Below are 14456 nucleotides of genomic sequence, written 5' to 3'. Positions count from 1 at the left end.
AATGGATGTGTTGGCTATATAAACAGTGTGTTTGTGCGAACATATTTTATTGAGAAGTCATGTTTAAAGATTATATATATTAATTAAAAGGAATTGAATTTGTATGCTGACCCAGTCTCAAGCTTTCATTAGTGAACGAACTTGTGTGCATTAACTTAAGTTAATCTAACTCTCCAGGTGAAATTCCTGGGGTGGCGTTGTTGGCAACTTGTCACTAGTTCTTTAACCAAACTTTATCTCATTGTTTCCCCGACCGCCGAATGCCACATTTGGTGGCAGTGGTGGGATGAGTGCCATCGCAATTTTGAAGCATTGAAGACCAAACTTACCACTGCACCTGTGCTCGCCTACGCCGACTTCTCCTTACCTTTCATCCTGGAGGTTGATGCGAGCTATGGTGGCCTTGGAGCTGTGCTCTCACAGGAACAGAATGGGAAGGTCAGACCTATAGCTTATGCTAGCAGGGGGTTGAGGCCCACAGAGCGAAATATGTCGAACTACAGCTCCATGAAATTGGAGTTTTTAGCTCTCAAGTGGGCTATGTCCGAAAAATTCAGGGAGTACTTGCTTGGTTATAAATGCATTGTTTACACCGACAATAATCCCCTCAGTCACTTGTCTTCTGCCAAACTCGGTGCCACCGAACAGCGTTGGGCAGCACAATTGGCAGCTTTTGATTTTGAAATAAAGTACCGCTCTGGGAGGAGTAATAAAAATGCTGACGCTTTATCTCGGAAGCATCCACCTGGGCCAACGAACCTAGAGGTGATGTTTCCCGGTACCTCAGTCCCTGAGCCCTTGCGGCAGGTCCTGCAGCGTGAAATCACTCCCGCCAATCAAGCTGCTATTGCTGCTTTGCCCCATCATGCACCTTCTGACCTTCAGGCACTTCAACAAGCTGATCCTGTCCTTCAGGAGGTTTTAGCATTTTGGGGGCGGCAGCAGAGTCCCAACTATCAGGAGCGGAAGCACTTGTCTCCTCCTGCACTGACCATTATAGGTCAGTGGAAACGGCTGGTTGAGCAGGAGGGTGTTCTGTTCCGGCGCATCTTCCGTCCTGATGGCGCCGAAGCGGTGCTTCAGCTTCTGCTGCCTGCCACGTTAAAGCAAGAGGTGCTGGCTCAGGTTCATCAAGGGCATGGGCATCAGGGTGTGGAGAGGACATTGGAGCTAGTGCGGCAAAGGTGCTACTGGCCAGGCATGTCCTCAGAGGTGGCACAGTGGTGCAGAGAGTGTGAGAGGTGTCAAGTTGCTAAGGACACACCCAGACCGCCTCCCAGTTTCATGGGGCATTTGTTGGCTTCGCGTCCCAACGAAATCTTGGCCATTGATTTTACCTTGCTGGAACCCAGCCACAACGGGTTGGAGAATGTCTTAGTCATGACAGACGTTTTCAGTAAATACACCTTGGCTGTTCCTACCCGAGATCAACGAGCCCCAGTTGTTGCTCAGACTTTGGTCACTGAGTGGTTCTATAAGTTTGGCGTTCCTGCCCGTATCCATTCTGATCAGGGCCGCAACTTTGAAAGTTCCCTCATTAAACAGCTCTGTGTACTTTACGGTATTGAAAAATCTCGCACCACTCCATACCATCCTGCCGGTAACGGCCAATGCGAACGCTTTAATCGCACTCTCCACAACTTATTGCGTGCCTTACCTGCATCTCGGAAAAGAGACTGGCACTCTTGCCTGCCACAGGTGCTCTACTCGTATAACACCACTCCCCATCAGTCCACCGGCGAGTCTCCATTCTACCTGATGTTCGGGCAAGAACCCAGGCTGCCGGTTGATTTTCTCTTGGGTAGAGTCTTAGACCCTGTGGGTGGCGAGGTCCACGAGTGGATCCAAGAACATCAAAACCGGCTCCAGCTTGCCTTTGACGGGGCCCGGGAAAGGTTGAAGGTGGCGGCAGAGCGCAGAAGGAGGAATCATGATAATCATGTTCGGGATGACCCACTAAAGGTGGGGCAGTTGGTGTGGCTGCGCGATCATAGTGCAAGGGAGCGCCACAAGATACAGGATCTGTGGGGCCCTGTGGTGTACCGAGTTGTAAAGGCACCCCGAGAAGGTGGTCCAGTGTACACCATCGCACCGATGGACGACCAAACCAAAGTTCGGCAGGTCCATCGAACACTGTTGAAAGCCGTTGCAGGAGCTGCCCCTCAGGGTAGTGCATTGCCCCCTTGTCCACCCCCTCTTGACCGGCCTCGGTCAGAGGATGAGTTGCCGTTTGACGGAGACTTGTTTATGTTGGGGCCGGAGACCCCTGTTTCTGCCCCTGCTCGCACAGCCGTGGTGACTCAAACCACCCCTCGGTTGCTGCTCCCACCAACTGACTCTGCTGGGTCAGAGTCGTCAAGCGCTCCCTCGACTGCAGTGGCAGATCCACCCTCCATTTCCCTGGCCGTTCCATCCGCCAGTTATGCGGCTGAAAGTGAAGTACGCCGGTCAGCCAGGTCGACGGCTGGCCAGCACCCAAACCTCTATCACCTTCCGCGACCTGTAGGGAACTTGGCATCTGGGGCTGCAAATCCCCCTGGTCCAGTGTCAAATGCCGTTACTGCGCTCTTTAGGCCGTGGAGTTAGTTGGGTGATCCTCTGGATCAGTTGTTCCATCGTCGGGACGACGATGAAGTCAATGGGGGTAGAATGTAGCAGGATGGGCCTTTAATTAGTGCTGCAGTACCGGCCTATCACTGTTGGGTGCGCTGCCTATAAAAGTGGGTGGTTGTGCACTGGGAGCACTCTTGCCTGGGAGCTCCTGGCTACCCCGCCTCCTGTTGTCACCGAAACCTGATTGCCTCACCTGATCGCCTTTTAGTTGGATCGTGCAGCTCGCCGTTGTTTGGTATGTAGTGGTTGTGTGCATCTGTGTACCTTCTAAACTTTGCACAAGTCCTCAACATTGGCTTCCATCCCTCAGGCAGTTCATTGGCCGGGTCTTCCCTCTCCCGTATCGACCCCAGTTGTAGGGCGTGCGAGTGTTTCCTCCTCTACCTGTTGCAGCGGGGAGCGATCAGCTGTAAATCGAGTTGCACTTGTAATGGTGTTGCTCGGTACAAGTGATCCCCTTCCTCTTTGATGTTCATTCAACTCCTGACGGTATGTGGATAAGATGACGCTAACCCAAGTTATTACAGTTGTTGTTCAGCCTCTAGAACAAATGTATTTTTCTATGGCAGGGTTGACGTGTGTGTGGGCGGTTTCTGCCAGCACGTCCCCCCCCCCTCTTCACGCTGCTGTTGGCCAGCTGCCGTTTTGCCCACTGTTTATATAGCCAACACATCCATTCTACTCTGCATCTCCTGCTGTGCTGTACCTGCCACCGAGTATGGTGATTGCTGCCTCATCCTCAGTCTCATTGTCTTAAGTTATTCATTTAACCGACTTCTAACTGATCTTATTGATGATATTATTTGTGTTTTGTGGGTTGCTTTGCATGTTTATTTTGGTTTGGTTTAATTGCTTTACTTATTCATTTGGATTTATCAGTTTGGATAAATCTCCTTTACTTTTGATTTAAACTCCATTTAGTTATTTGTTCTTCCCTTTTTGTGTATTTTGTGTGTGTGTGTGTGTGTGTGTGTTCGCTTTAGTGTGTTTGTGTGAACATATTTTATTGAGAAGTCATGTTTAACCCATTTAGGCCTAAAGCGCCTGGAAAAAATGCCTGTAAAACCTATAGGCGATTTCAGAAAAGCCCCCAAAACCTGAAGTTTTTCTAGAAATTCAGCAATTGTGTCAACGCCTACTAAATTACTGATTTCTCAGCCCCTGTAACAGATAGGAACACAATTCAAAAAGTATTTGAGAGCTGACACCTGTGGCTTACATGGGAAATTTGAGTTTTTATTTACAAATATTTACAATATTTACATACAGGTAGAAAAGTAAATAAAAAAGTAAAAAAATATGTAAAAGTGCAGGAACAGCACAAAACAGTAAAAAAAATAAAGTATAATAAAGTGAAATAAGTATATAAGAAAGTAATAAAGTATATAATAACAAACATGGGAAGGGGAACAGACTGGGACTAAAACTGTAAACAGTCTGCGTTTTAAATTACATGCACTTGTATGTGATGACTACTGAATAAAAGTATTATGCATAATACAAATACAATTGCATTCCATCCTAAGAAGTAGCGTAATTAAAAGATACAGGCTATAATTTGGGAATGTATAGTAGCCTAGGCATTATTGTTCTGGAGATCGCAGTTAGGTGTGAAATTCCAAAGAAGCTCTATTCTTTGGAAGAGATGTATTGCTAGTCTGGAGATCGCACTTAGGTGTGACATTCCAGAGAAGCTTATCTGGTTTTACGGGTGCTTTACGCATCTCCGGGACAGTAATACATCTCTTACATATAAACTGTCGTAATTTCTTATTACAGCATCATCACAATCAATAAGTATTACTATTGATAAGTATAAGTGACATTCCAGAGAAGCTTATCTGGTTTTACGGGTGCTTTACGCATCTCCGGGACAGTAATACATCTCTTACATATAAACTGTCGTAATTTCTTATTACAGCATCATCACAATCAATAAGTATTACTATTGATAAGTATAAGTGACATTCCAGAGAAGCTTATCTGGTCTTACGCACCCGGGTGCTTTGCGCATCTCCGGGACAGTAATACATCTCTTACATATAAACTGTCGTAATTTCTTATTACAGCATCATCACAATCAATAAGTATTACTATTGTCCTTGCCTCCAGATGGCCGCAAATCTGTCCCGGGACATATTTCTGGCGAATTGCGTCCGAAAGAGATTCTTACTCTGTCGCCAGTAATCTCTTCGCACCGGCAACACAAGCAGCCCCATTCCCATAGCCCCATTCCATACTTCTTCTTCCTCGTCGTCATTCACGAACATGTGCCTTAACCATAATTCCCGGTCAATCGGTTCGTATTCGTCATCAAAGTACTCGGCCTCATCAACATCTTCGAAGCCGAGAAACTCCTCGAAATCGCTACCGTCAGAAAAGTCTTCAGTCTCAAAAATTCCGCCATACTTGCTTGAAGAAATTTCTGAACTAAACTCACGAGGAACAAGTTGACACCTATATGTGTCTATTATGATGCATTTCAGTGGCCCAGAGGCCGACACTTTGGGCAAAAACCCCCCTTATACAGAAAAACGACGCAAACGCTTTCCCGTCCTTAAAGGTAGAATGACGCAACAGCGCCCCCGGCTTTAAAGGTAGAACAGCGGCAATGCTTTCCCGGCTTAAATGGGTTAAAGATTATATATATTAATTAAAAGGAATTGAATTTGTATGCTGACCCAGTCTCAAGCTTTCATTAGTGAAGGAACTTGTGTGCATTAACTTAAGTTAATCTAACTCTCCAGGTGAAATTCCTGGGGTGGCGTTGTTGGCAACTTGTCACTAGTTCTTTAACCGAACTTTATCTCATTGTTTCCCCGACCGCCGAATGCCACACATGGTTTTGACCATTGCCCAAGAGGGGAGGTATTGAGGAGAATTAAAAAAAAAAATATATATATATATATATATATATTAAGAAAACAATTTTTTTATTTTTATTTTTCACCATACTTGCAAACAATGATTGACATCCAGCTAAATGAGTGTGAAATATAAAACAAAACAAAACAGTGTTCAACAGATGGGTAGAAGCAGTCCCATCAAAAGACCAAAGTGCGGCTACAGTAATCAAGTTTCGGACTAGAGAAGTCATGACTAGGTTTGGAATTCCGTCAGAAATAAGCTCAGACAAAACGTTTATTCAGAGAACACTCAAACAAGTGATTCAACATTTGCATGTCAAATAAAGACTAGATTACGCCCCAATCCTCAACCACAAGGTATGGTGGAAAGAGTGAATGGGACGCTCAAGTCAAAAATTAACAACATTTGTCCAAGCACTAAATTGAATTAATGCACTACGACTGACACTAATGAGTTATCGCATGAAAACTAACAGAACGACGCATCTAACCCCGCATGAAATGCTTAAGGGTCGACCCATGCATTCACCTAACATTCAAGGGTCCCAAAAGGGACTTAAATTAGAGTAATTAGAAATAGAATTAAGGAAAATATGTTTGAACATCTAACTGTTGTACATAAGTTTGTAATTCCAGCAAGAGGAACACAAAGTTCCAGGGCCAGAGGAGGAGCCAGATGCAGACACGCCCGGAGCCGACCAACTACCCAAGGATGATGCAATCAGATTTCGGCAGGGTTTGAATCAGTCCTGTTTTGGTGGTCCACTATTAACAAAAATGTTGATTGGATAAATAATATATACTATAATCAGCAACGTTTTGTCAATTTTTCCACGGATAAGGTCAAGGGACTATATAGATATAGATATGCTATTGGCAGAGCAAGGAGGGGTGTGTGGGATGATGAAGACGACATGTTGTACTTTTATCCCCAATAACACAGCGCCGGATGGGTCGGTGGCCAGGGTGCTGGCAGGGTTACAGTCCCTCAGATTAGAGTTGGCAGAGAGCTCCGGCATTAATGACCCCTTCACAGGATGGATGGAGAGCCCAATGAGCGATGGGCGCTACAGGTGCAGCAGGTGCCATCCAAGCTTACCTGGGGATCGAGTATACACCGGAGAGTTTGGATGAGGGACCACCAGAGGGGCCCGACCTGATCCGGCTGGAGAACATGGAACAGACCCCTGCCCTACTGTCCAAGAGCCCCCACGCAATGCAGCGCACCTGTCACGGTCTGTCCGCCACGCCCCCTTCATCCTCGCAGCTGGGCTGCGTCAGGTGGTTAGTGGAGCCTTTAAGTTGACTGAACACTGTTCACCTGTTGCCAGATTGTCTTCGCTGTTGGTTCATGCAAGTCTCTCCAGCTATTCGCCTGTCTCCTGTCCCGGCACCCCGACCCTGCCTGCCCCCGACTACGTTCTTCGCCCCGTCCCCGTTGATTTGCTTGACGAAGTAAAGATCGGATTATCATTGTGTTTGCTGGTCTCTGAGTCGTGCTTTTGGGTTCTAATCTGCCAGTCTCTTCAGTGGAGCGTGACAGCACCAATACATGAAGATCACCTGACCCCCCCCCCCCCCCCCCCCCCTCCCTTCCCCATCCCAGCCACTACAAGCAAACCCCACCACCACACCCCCCTCCCCCCCCGCCTGTGACGTGCTAATAACCTCTCCAGGTGGGCTGCCCCATTCCCGTCCCCGCCAACGGCACCACCCCCCTCCCGCCTGATGCACCCACGTCGCCCGGACCAGGGATCTGCGTTCCGGTACCAGGGGCTGCGGCCCGTTCCCTTAAGGCTTGAGGGCGCCCCTGGCTGTATTCGCTTCTGTACGCTTCACTGTTTTTAGCCGCTCCCATATCTATGCCCGAGTCTACGCAACCGACACCGGGAACGTAGATGTTGTTGTTTATATCGCTGTCCCACTAGATGGAGCTCGGGGATACACACGGGCGAGATTCCAGGGGCCTTGATTGCCCGTTTATCAGATGAGGTCCTGAGCGCAGTTGAATAAAAGGGTCTAATGCTCAGGTGGCGCCTTGCGTCCACCTGCCCGTGATGACGCTCAGGACTATTCCGTGGTTTCTTGGTTGTTCCCGTGCCCCGGGCCTACCCTGAATACCCCATGCGTGTGATTGCTTATTGTTACACAACCAGTTAACTCCTCCTCACATCCTTAGTGTGTGGTCATCTAGGGATGGGTTGAGGGGGATTGCCATTCGTTGTGTACCTCATATCTTTCTGATATTATTATTATTATTTAGGGACACGTTTCATGGTTGCATTTCTTTCCTGTGATTGTTATTGTGTAGTGTTTGTGTGATTGTTGCATTTTTGTTTATATCGTTATTGTTTACTGTTAGTTTTGTTGTTGCATTTTGTTGTTGTGGTTATGGTTTGGTGTTGGTTTTGTGTATCATCTGCTGCCAGTATTGTTGGTATTGTCTGCTCGCGATGTAAGGCCGGGGTGGATGCCACCCCCTAGGTGGGGTGTGTATGGCATACCCATGTCTGAAGCATGGGTAGCGTTTCTCCCACGTGGTTTCCCCATACACCCGGTCCAGCGAGTTGTTTTAGTCCCATGCTCATGGTTGTTTGTTTTTATGATCATTTTGCCTTCTTTCTGTTATTTCTAATGGTGTTATAATGATAGTCCCGCGCTGGAGTCCTATCCCTCGTACCCCTAAGGAGTAAAAGTCATCTTGCGACGACTTGAGGGGGATATGTTGGGAAAAATAACCTGCTGAGTACATCACATGTACATTATAAATATAGCTAACTCCTACCCTAGCCTGATGAGCACATCACATGGCAGACACATTACAATATAGTCAACTCTTGCTCTAACCCAACGAACACATAACACAAACATGATAATATATAGTCAGGTCAAGGCCGGAGCCGAAGGCCCCATTTCTCAGCCAGGCAGATGGTGGACACTCAGACACCAGTCATCCTCAAGAACGGGAGAGCCACATTAATTTATCACACAGGAGACACTTTGAGGAGCTCTCCCCCGTTAGGAGGACACATGCATATACCAGGGGCCTGGGAGCCACGGTCAAGCAAAAACACACAGAACCACACACACCTCAAACGCACACACCTCATCGAGAGGAGGATACAGCATAAGACTGTATCACACTGGGACTCTTGATCTTCTTCTGAAGCAGACCTTCCACGGAGGCAAAGCTCTGGACGAACCATCAGCGCTGATTAGGGACTTCGATCTCTCACGCTTTATGACTCTGTATAATCGTTGCCACTTTACTTAATAAATCCAAGGTCCTCGTGCCGACAGACTTTATTACCTCTCCGTCTCATTTCATCTGGTCCAGTAACTAGACAGACCGTTTTTCCCCTCACCTGTGTGTATTAGTATTACATATCCCGAGCCAATACAGTGTTTCTAACGCCGTTTTGCAAAACAAGCCAAACACAAACAGATTTTCAATACCTGACAATACACTGTAGAGCATATTGTAATGCAGCGTTGAATGGATGAATAGCTTACACAAGGGTACCCAGCACTTTTCAAACCACACTCAAGCTTATGGTTATTGTCCCCACCACTTCTAAAAACAAACTGACGCCCTTGCTTATAAGCACCCTTATGTTCGAACATGGTGTTCGTTATGGATAATCCAGAAGTCCAATAACAAACAACCACTCGGGGTTAGATCAGGGAGGCCGTTCCTCCCCACCACGCCTCTCCAGGTGTCTCCATCATTGCCCACGTGGGCAAGAACTCCCAGCAGAACTACGGAGTCCCCTACTGGAGCCCCATACAGGACTCCATTCAGGGTCTCCAAGAAGGCAGAGTACTCTGAACTGCTGTTTGGTGCATACGCACAAACAACAGTCTGTTCAGAGTTTTCCCCCCTACAACCCTTAGGCGTAGGGAGGCGACCCTCTCGTCTACCGGGGTAAACTCCAACACCGCGGCGCTCAGCCGGGGATTTATGAGTATCCCAACACCCGCCCGGCACCTCACGCCCCCGGCCACTCCGGAGAAGAATAGAGTCCAACCCCTAACCAGGAGTACAGTACCAGAGCTGAGACTGTGCGTGGAGATAAGCCCCACCAGATCTAACTGATAGCGCTCCACCTCCCTCACAAGCTCCGGTTTCTTTCCCCACAGCGAGGTGACGTTCCACGTCCCCAGAGCCAGCTCCTGCCGCCCGGGTCTGGTCCGTCGAGACCCCTGACCCCTGACAGCCCGACCGGGCTCCGTGGCAAACCCGGCCACAAGGCGCTCGCCATCGAGCCCTCCGTCTGGGCCTGGCTCCGCGCTTCCTCCGGCCCGGGTCACATTTCCTCTTCCTCCATTATTCATTGAGGTTTTTGAACCAGTCTTAGTCTGGCCCCTCACCTGAGACCACTCTGCTTGAAGACTAACTTGAAGACTGATTCTTGGTTAAAGAGTTCTTGGAAAACCAACTCAGGGTTTTGTTATTACTTCTTTTTGTGATAATAAGTATTTACCTTTCAAACTTACGACTTCTCTAACTCTCTTATTTTGTTAAAGTGTGAAAGTAAAGTGTTTATCTACGACAACAGCGAACAGATTGATGCAGGAATCCAACCTGATGCGGAGGCTGCTGTTTTTCCCAACACAACCCACTTCCGCCTTATTCCTAGCTGCTACGATACATCAAAAAAGTTGTAATGTAGGAAATGATAAAACTAACTTTTGGCTACCTTTCATATTTCTTGGCAGAAATTTCACCTAAAAAAGTGCACCTAAAAATAAGTTATAAAATACACACTTTGTGCACTTGACGAAAACACGGTTGTTACCGTGGTGTACACAAATTACAGTTAGAAATGTACACGTGAAATATAACATAGCTAAAACTTAACTGCGTACCACTGCGAAATGTCCTGTTCCGCTCTTGGTTGCTACAGTTGCTTGCTCTGATCGTTCGGCCTGATTTTGTGTTTCAGTATCAAACTCGGGCTTGGACCAGTGGGGTGTTCCACAAAGCCGGTTTTATCACATAACCGGGTAAGTTAACCCAGGGTTTGCTGTAACCCTAGGTTTTCCGTTCCAAAAGGATCACGGTATGTTAGTTGCTATAGCAACATATGCTCTGAATCAAACCTGGTCGGACCAGGTTTTGCGCAGGATAAGTTTGAAACATAACCCGGTTTTGGGTATTTCAACCGGCGTTCACCGCAGATTTCATGTGTTCACAATGGCATGCCCTTTTGATAAGAGAACTGCTGATATCAGAGCGCAAATTATACGTGCAATCCACCGGGAGCGATTGATAAGACCACGGCTCGACATCTTGGCATATTGGATGACTTTTTGCTGGAGTGGAGAGATATAGATTCTCGCGCAAATCTTTAATATATTTAAATAGCCTTACATAGCCAACACTACCAATCGAGGACCTGGCCTCAGTTCACTCCAGACTATTTGCGTAGCCCTCCGTTTTTTTCAAATGGTAGTTTTATAGGCTATAATGCTGGAGATGCTGAGCACATCACAGTCGTTTCAGATGACCCATCCAAGATTTGTATCGGCCTCCTATCATACAAAGAGCAATATTGTCTGAGTGCTATGCCGAGAGGCATTTACAACATAAAGTATAAAATAGTCCTAACGGACTTGCATCCACTGGAGAATGTTCGATCGTAGCCGGCGGCTGCATTACAAGCACTGATCCATCTTGATCTGTGAAGTTGATGAATTGTCACTTTTAGGTTTTCTACCCAGTTACCAAAAAAATAAACATTTGGAATAGTATGCGCTGTGGCAAGCACACGGTTTGCATGTGTTATTTCGAAGGCAAAAAAAATCTAAAATACAAGAAAACACAAAAACCTACATTCAACCAGTGTGGGGTATGGCCCATGACTCTCTGAGGTGGAGGTACCTCCAGGTACCCCCTCCATGCCAGGGCGCCCTGAATTTATGTTTATTAACAGCTCCTCCACCGGGGTCAAGACAATTTGAGGGCCAGATCCAGTCTGCCGACTGTCGGCCTTTTCACGATTGGCTTTATGTTTTTTATACTTCATTTTTATACTTGATCCTCTGACCGCTTGGAAGCAATCGGAGTACATATTAAGAAAGCTGTGGAACCGAAAACTCTGGGTTGGTCGGCACAGGGTCAATCAACCTAGAGTTCAGCGTTAACTCAGTGTTTGTTAAACCTCCGTTCGTGGAACACCCCTCAGGTAGGCCTACGGCTGAATCTAAGCTATTGATAACCGCGATGTTTATAACTTGTTAGGGGAATGCTGACAGATGCGCAAAGTGATTGCCAAATCACAACAAATTGTGAAGGCCAACAGTGTGGGCTGCCTGACCAATAACAACAAATACTGGAAAGGGGGGCCTTAAAGCGACAGGATTAAAAATTGATCGCTTTTGAATAAGGTTGAAGCGGTTTTGCGGAAATTAAGCGTCAACATTTTAAAGTGTATTTTGTTTGTGTAGTAGTAGCCCAACATGAAATTAATAACTCCAAAAAAGCATTATATGTAGGCTTTAATTTTGCATATACATTCGTTACAAATTCTGTACAAGATAATAATGACAAATGAATACAACTTTAAATGTTTTTAAAGCTTGAATGCATCAATAACGTAAAAGGCAGGTGAAAACCATTCTTAAAGGCTAGTAAAAATCAACACATTTGGCCACTTTGATTGATTTCTAGGCATTTTCTTTTTTGTCATTCACAAAACAACGTCGTAAGGAACATCTTTAATTCATAATTGTTCAAGTGAACCCCACACAAACAGTGTTTTAGCAATGGAGAAATTGTACGATCTGTTGCCATATAACTGAAGGGATGTGAGTGGTGCTCTCATCCTTGAACATAATGTAAATGTGTTTGTTTCTACAAAGTTTAACACACAACCCATCTCTGACTGTGGTCACCCCCTGCTGGTGGTTTCATGTCGTTAAAACTCACCAGTGGAAGAGAAAGGACAGCCTGATAAGGCTAACTTTAAACTAATATTTGAGAATATACAATGTTCACCGATAATTGTAATCATCTTTAACTCTTTAAATTAACAAGCATCATCATGATAACACTTTTGTAAATATTGATTCAATAGCTTCTGTTATTTTTTCATATTCAACATATTCAGATTCACATTTTAACCAACATGTATTATTTTGTAGCAGTATCATTACTCTGTTCTCATTAACAGCATTCTTGTTATCACATATAAGATCAAGCATTAATATATAAAGCACAGGTAGAGCACAAACCACTGGACTATCCTGCCCCCACATCTAGATCTTACATCCTTTGGCAAGCTTCTCTTTTAATTCCCACATCTTTCTCATTCCCTGGAGCTTTGTGATGCGCTCCTGGAAGCCAGTCTGGCCCTCTGACTTCTCTCCCTCTATCAGCAGGTCAATGTATTCAAGTGTTGACAGTGGATTGGGCTTCAGAGCGATCTCCTTCAGGGTGTTGAGACACTGAACTGAGTCCTCCATGAGTATCAACACATCCTCCTCTAGGATGGTGTGCTCCTTCTTCATCTGTCGGATGATGTCATTAACCGATTTGATATCTTTTTCTGCGTTCTGATACTTGTCTTTCAGATCTTGATAGGTTCGTTTCTCGGTAACCTGGTTGTAAACCCATTTGTACTTCTGGTTGAAATGCACATTCCAAGGGCACTTGTTCTTGCATTGTTTGCAGTTGCCGTCTGGTCCAATGGCAGCACACTTCCTCTTGTTAGCATCGTTTGGTATGGCGCAGGGAAAGTGGCAAGTCGTTTGACATTGCTGACAGTTAGTGATGTAATTTCCTGTGTTGGAAATGTCAAACTGAACAGGTTTCTTGATGCTGATCTCATACTGAAAGTTTGCATTGACTGTGATCACCGCCTCGTGTTTTTGGAGAATTTGAGATTCTTGTTTAATCTCCTCAAGTTTATCTAAACCCAATTTCACCTTAATCTGGAGATTCTCAATGCAAGTCTCCAGCTGAGCTCTCTGTCTGAGCACCTCCTGGGTTAAGGTCAAGCTCTTGGTCTCAATGACATTCAGAGCAGAAAAGAATTTTTTCATGCTGTTGGTTCCCATGGCCCAAAACCTTTTATCAAATTCCCCCACGACACCTCCATCATCATCATCATCATCATCATCATCATCATCATCATTGTCGGCCTCACCTTTCGCATCGGGTACCTTGTTGTCAGCAAACAAGGCAGAGTTATTGAATTTGAAGTGAATTGGTAAACCATCTTTCCTTTTAGGACATGGGACCCCAGACTCGTTGATTGCATCGAGAATCTGACAGTGTTGGCCATCTGAAAATGTCACCAAAATCCGGATGTTATCTGCCACATCTTTCCCAAATATGGAGAGCACCGAGTCAAAGACATATTTCTGTGTGGGCGTTAGCCGAGCGAGCGACGCTTGGGCCACGAAGCAGATGGCATCAATATCGCTGACACCAAGTTTAGCTGAGAAAAGCGTTTCTAGCTGACTTATAATCTTCTTGTCTCTCTCTATGCCTCTTGTGTCTCCGAAACCCGGCGTGTCCACAATAGTCAGGGAGTAGTCGATCTGGAAGCCCTCTCGGTGGTTGAGCTTGTACACGCTGACTTCAGAGGTCTGGCTGTGAGCCTGAGACTTGGCCGTGTCTTCGTCTACCAACTTGAATCTAAAGGTATCGTCCCATGTGACCCCCAGGATGTAGTTGATCATCCCGTTGACCAGGGTGGACTTCCCCGCCCCAGTGGCTCCTAGAACCATGATGGTGCGGTTCCGTTTACTATTTGAGTCTTTTCCAAATATGAAGCGCATGCATTCCTCTACATTCATTGGATGGGGTTTCAGAGGAAGATTGTAAACTTCCAGGATACCTGGATGTCCTTCAATCTTACTGCCTTCTTTCTTAACAGCTTCTGCTAGCCGCTCAGGGGACTCTTGACCACTTGGGTTCATCATTTCTGTAATGATAAAGAAATTAGGATTATATTGCGTATTTTTAAA

At 45.9% G+C, this 14456-nt stretch overlaps 4 protein-coding genes across 7 annotated transcripts in view; 1 reads left to right on the top strand and 3 right to left on the bottom strand.

Moving 5' to 3' along the window:
• The window catches only part of wdr33 (WD repeat domain 33), a 373687-nt gene extending 373088 nt beyond the window's left edge, over positions 1-599 (bottom strand). For both annotated transcript variants that reach the window (XM_060058112.1, XM_060058113.1), the window contains exon 1: positions 590-599. The gene's annotated coding sequence lies outside the window, so the exon portion shown is untranslated. The remainder of the gene's footprint in view (positions 1-589) is intronic.
• The window catches only part of slc39a6 (solute carrier family 39 member 6), a 583352-nt gene that overhangs the window by 259728 nt on the left and 309168 nt on the right, over positions 1-14456 (bottom strand). The window lies entirely within an intron of this gene.
• The window catches only part of LOC132462545 (uncharacterized), a 570484-nt gene that overhangs the window by 268953 nt on the left and 287075 nt on the right, over positions 1-14456 (top strand). The window lies entirely within an intron of this gene.
• LOC132462551 (uncharacterized) overlaps positions 11964-14456 on the bottom strand; it is a 109877-nt gene continuing 107384 nt past the window's right edge. For both annotated transcript variants that reach the window (XM_060058124.1, XM_060058125.1), the window contains exon 3: positions 11964-14413. In XM_060058124.1, coding sequence (XP_059914107.1) covers positions 12741-14411 — 1671 coding nt within the window. In that variant the 5' untranslated portion in view covers positions 14412-14413 and the 3' untranslated portion in view covers positions 11964-12740. The remainder of the gene's footprint in view (positions 14414-14456) is intronic.

The sequence above is a fragment of the Gadus macrocephalus genome, chromosome 8 (genome assembly GCF_031168955.1).
Source record: "Gadus macrocephalus chromosome 8, ASM3116895v1".
In the NCBI taxonomy this organism is placed as follows: Eukaryota; Metazoa; Chordata; class Actinopteri; order Gadiformes; family Gadidae; genus Gadus; species Gadus macrocephalus.
This window is presented reverse-complemented; position numbering and strand designations above follow the sequence as displayed.